The sequence below is a fragment of the Pteropus alecto genome, unplaced genomic scaffold, assembly GCF_000325575.1.
Source record: "Pteropus alecto unplaced genomic scaffold, ASM32557v1 scaffold41, whole genome shotgun sequence".
NCBI classification, from domain to species: Eukaryota; Metazoa; Chordata; class Mammalia; order Chiroptera; family Pteropodidae; genus Pteropus; species Pteropus alecto.
Genome location: NW_006430464.1, coordinates 2,516,685 through 2,521,132, shown reverse-complemented (window position 1 = coordinate 2,521,132; position 4,448 = coordinate 2,516,685). Strand labels below are relative to the sequence as shown.

Genomic DNA, 4,448 nt, shown 5'->3' with positions numbered 1-4,448 from the left:
GTGTCCCCGAGCCCGCAGCGCCCCCCCCACCGCCGCCTCGGACCTTCCAGATGGTGACCGCCCCCTTCCCGACGCTGCCGCAGCCGAAGGCTCTTCTGGAGAGATTCCACCAGGTAACCACGGCAGGGCCTGCCCCCCGGCCGCCCCCCGGAGTGTCTCACCCTGGCCCTGCTGCTGGCCGCCCCACTCCCAGGTGCGGCCCCCACCCCTCAACCACCTGTCCCTTCCTCAGGTGCCGTCCGGAATCCTCCTCCAGAGCAAGGCCGGGGGCCCCCCCGCCACCCCGCAGACCTCCACCAGCCTGGGGCCCCTCGCCAGCCCCACGCCCTCTGTGCTGGTCGGCGGGCAGGCCCCATCTGGGACCCCCGCCGCCCCCAGCCATCCCTCTGCCCCAGCTCCCATGGCCACCGCAGGTAGGGGAGAGGTAGCCCGTGCAGGAGAGGGGGGCCTGAGGTGGGCGGGGCTGAGCCGCGGTGCGTGGACCAAAGGGCACCCCAGGTCTGAGGTCCACTGGCTCCGGGGTGGTGGGTCTGCCAGAGACCAGAGAACTGACCGGAGGAGAGCGGGCTACAGGCGCGGGGGTCCTGTGGGGGAGGGGGCCTCTGAGCCAATGACCTCTGAGCCCTGTCTGCCCCCCGCCCTGCCCCCAGGCCTCCCTCCTCTGCTTCCTGCCGAGAGCAAAGCTTTTGCCAGCAACCTCCCAACCCTGAGCGTGGCCAAGGCTGCTGCGTCTGGGCCTGGGAAGTCCTCCGGGCTGCAGGTAAGGGGCCCCCAGAGTGGGGGGCTAGGGCTGCAGCGACACGGCCAGGGACTGGGGCAGGGCTGTGGGGCAGGCGAGGCTGACAGACAGGCGATCCGGGGTGGGCAGATGGCACAAATCCAGGCGGTGGGTGAAGCAGGACAGTCCAGGCAGGAGGTCACGACAGTTGGACAGAGACCCACAGACACCAAGACGACAGGGTGACGAGAGGCAAGCTGGCCTGAGACCCGGTGACGGTCACTGTGGACTGTAGGAGGATGGTGGAGGCATGGGGTGACACTCAGATGTCAGCTCAGGACACGTGGGGTGAGACAGGCAAGAGACGCAGGAGGGAGCAGGGGAGACGGGAGGGGTGAGGGAGACGAGGCAGAGACCACCTGTCAGAATCGGGGATGGGAACACGGACACGCCAGCTCCGTGACAGGCCGGCGGAGGGAGGCCGATGGGGAGATCTGAGCGAGCGAGGGGTCAGAGCGAGGGGTCGGCTGGGAAGGAAGTCTGAGCAAGCCGGGCGCCGGGCAGTGACAGGGAGACGCCATCTGGAGACCAGGGCGGGGGACAGAAGTTTGCCCGGTGTCTGGACTAGAAAGCAGGCGGAGGCCGAGGGACCCACGTGTGAGAAGGGGCTGGAGGGGACCCCGGCTGAGGACGCTGGGGGTCATGCCTGTCACCCTCTCCTGCTGTGAGCCCCAGCCCAGGCCTGCCCCACAGGGCGAGTGTGACGGGCAGGGGACCTGGCAGCTGGGCCACGACCCCGTCTGGGCAGATGGCGCCCCCTCCCGTCTTTGTCCCTAGCTGAGGATGCAGGGGGGTCAGGCAGGGCACCGAGTGGAGAAGGCTTCTCCGTGTGGTCCCCTCACTGACCTTTCTCCCCCCGCAGTATGAGAGCAAGTTGAGCAGCCTGAAGAAACCACCCCCACTTCAGCCCAGCAAAGAAGCCTGGTGAGTGGCAGCACCCAGTCCTGGAGGCCTGGGAGGGGGCGTGAGGACCACCCTTCAGAAGCGGGCTCTGGGTCTGGCAGGCCCCAGTGCAGATCCCTGCTCCACCTGTGAGCCCGGTGGGTCCAGAGCCGTTTTCCTGCGCACCCGCAGCGTCTTCGGGGTGGGGATAGCAGTGATAATGGGCCGGGCTGACGGTGAGGAGGGGTCGGTGAGGAGGGGTCGGGGGACTGTTAAGGACATTCACGTGGCACGTGCTAGGCTGAGAGCTTCAGGGAGGAGGGAGGGTGTGGCTTGGTCACTGCCACACCCTCAGCACCCCAGACAGGGCTGGCTGTCGGTGCTTAGTGGCATGGGGCGGGTGGTGGCTGGACGAATGGGGGTCTGGATGGGCGGCTCCTCGGGCAGGTGGAGGGAGGGAGGTCTGGGCGGGTGGGTGAGCAGGTGGAGGTGTAGAAGTCTGGGTAGGTGGGGAAATGCCGGGTTCTTGCTGCATTGTCTTGCTCTCTTCTGCCCTCCTCCCACCGAAGTGCTGAGCGGTGCCCAGTCCTGTGCTAGGTTTTGGAAACTCAAGGCAGACCCGGTGCTACCCCTGTGTTGTAGGGGGGGTCCTGTGGTCCTCAGCACAGGGCTGGGACCAGCACCGTCTGGCGGGGCGTCCATCACCGTAGAGACAGACATAACTCACTGTACTGCCAAGGCAGAAAGCCTGGCGGGAGAACAGCATTTTACCCACCAGCCAGTCAGCCCACCCACCCGGCCACCCCTCCCCAAGGTGGCTGTTGGTCATGGCAGCGCGGGGCCATACTGCCCCCCGGTGGCGGGAGACGGTATAGCATGGCGCATGAGTTTCGGGCCGGCGTCTGACGCGCCGCTCTGCCTCGTCCTCACTGTGCGCGCTGAGTCGGGGCACTTCGCCTCTCCAAGCCTCGGCTTCCTCATCTGCGAACCGGACGTAATGTTAGCGGCTACTTCCTTTGGTTGTCACCAGAGGCTCAGTGACAGCGAGCAGGGGCCGCACACACCAGCCGTGCTTGGGAAGTGCTGGCTCGCGGGGCCGTTGTCTGCGCGGGGGCCTCAGGCTCAGGGTCCAGGCTGTGGTCTCGGGGCTTGACCACCAGTTCCACGTATGTGGTTCCCCCCATCCCCCCACAGTTTCCTGGAGCACTTACACAAACATCAGGGCTCCGTCCTGCGTCCGGACTACAAGACGGCCTTCCCCTCCTTCGAGGACGCCCTGCACCGCCTCCTGCCCTACCACGTCTACCAGGGCGCCCTGCCCTCCCCCAACGACTACCACAGAGGTGAGGCCTCCCCGGGACGCCCCGCCCTGCGCCTGTGGTGTGGGGCAGGGTGGCGAGGCGCCCCGCTCAGTCTGGACTGGTCTTGCTCCGCAGTGGACGAGGAGTTTGAGACGGTCTCCACGCAGCTGCTGAAACGCACCCAGGCCATGCTCAACAAGTACCGCCTCCTGCTCCTGGAGGAGTCCCGGGTAGGGTGGCCGTCACCCTCGCCCCGGGGACTCTGCCCTTCCCCTGCGCAGGGAGGGAGGGAGGCAGGGAGGCTGGTGGTCAGATCACAAGAAGGACAGTCCGGAATCGGCGCCCCTCCGCCCGGGTTACTCGCATCCCCCCTCCCGGCTTCTTCACTCGCCCGTCTTCACTCCCCCTGCAGAGAGTGAGCCCCTCAGCGGAGATGGTGATGATCGATCGAATGTTCATTCAGGAGGAGAAGACCACCCTTGCCTTGGACAAACAGCTGGCCAAGGAGAAGCCTGGTGAGAGGGGAGGTGGGGAGAGGGGAACAAGAGGCGTCCCCCACTCCTAGCCGGGCCCCGGAATTAGACTTGGGGGCAGGGGCGTGGCCTCACCCTCCTCCACCGCTAGGCGGCGCCCGAGCCCCGCCTTCCTGCAGTAGCCGGTCTTCCCCGACCCGTGCGAGCTGACCTCGCCTCCCTTTCACCGCCTGGATCCTGGCATGGAAGAGGCGTTCTGCCACTCCCCGGGGGATGGAAAAGCCAGGGAGCAGAGCCAGGACTAGGGTGCAGCAAACAGGGTGCCCAGATTGCAAAATGTACGGTGGTGTTTCCTCTCAGGTGCCCCGCCCCCTCTCCCGCCGCAAGTTACAGGGATTTGGGAATTGCTGAAAAGGGTCGCACCCAGCAGTGTGTCCCTGGCCTCAATGAGTCGGGCTTAGCCCAGGGCCTGACGGATAGTAGGTGCTCAGTACATAGCTGCTCCTCGTAGCTCTGTTCTGCGCAGGCGCCCTGCGCATTCCCTAACCCGGGTGGGTTTTCCCGGCCCCCTGGTTCTACAGATGAGTACGTGTCTTCCTCGCGCTCTCTCGGCCTGCCTGTCACAGCCTCTTCCGAGGGACATCGGCTTCCCAGCCACGGCCCGCCACCGTCCTCAGCTTCCGGGGCGCCCACCCAGCCCCCTCTGCATCTGCCTACCAAGCTGGTGATCCGGCACGGCGGGGCGGGCGGCTCCCCTTCCGTGACCTGGGCCCGGGCGTCCTCCTCCCTGTCCTCGTCGTCCTCCTCATCCTCCGCCACCTCCTCCCTGGACGCCGACGAGGACGGCCCGATGCCCTCCCGCAACCGCCCACCCATCAAGACCTACGAGGCCCGAAGCCGCATCGGCCTCAAGCTCAAGATCAAGCAGGAGGCCGGGCTCAGCAAGGTCGTGCACAACACGGCGCTGGACCCGGTGCACCAGCCCCCGCCCCCGCCCCCCGCCGCCTCAAGGCG

At 67.0% G+C, this 4,448-nt stretch overlaps 1 protein-coding gene across 1 annotated transcript in view; it reads left to right on the top strand.

Moving 5' to 3' along the window:
• The window catches only part of BICRA (BRD4 interacting chromatin remodeling complex associated protein), a 65,809-nt gene that overhangs the window by 59,826 nt on the left and 1,535 nt on the right, over positions 1-4,448 (top strand). The window contains 8 exon segments of the mRNA XM_025048868.1: positions 6-113; positions 233-413; positions 651-760; positions 1,641-1,702; positions 2,855-3,003; positions 3,097-3,191; positions 3,374-3,476; positions 4,016-4,445. Of these exon segments, the coding sequence (XP_024904636.1) occupies positions 6-113; positions 233-413; positions 651-760; positions 1,641-1,702; positions 2,855-3,003; positions 3,097-3,191; positions 3,374-3,476; positions 4,016-4,445 (1,238 nt within the window).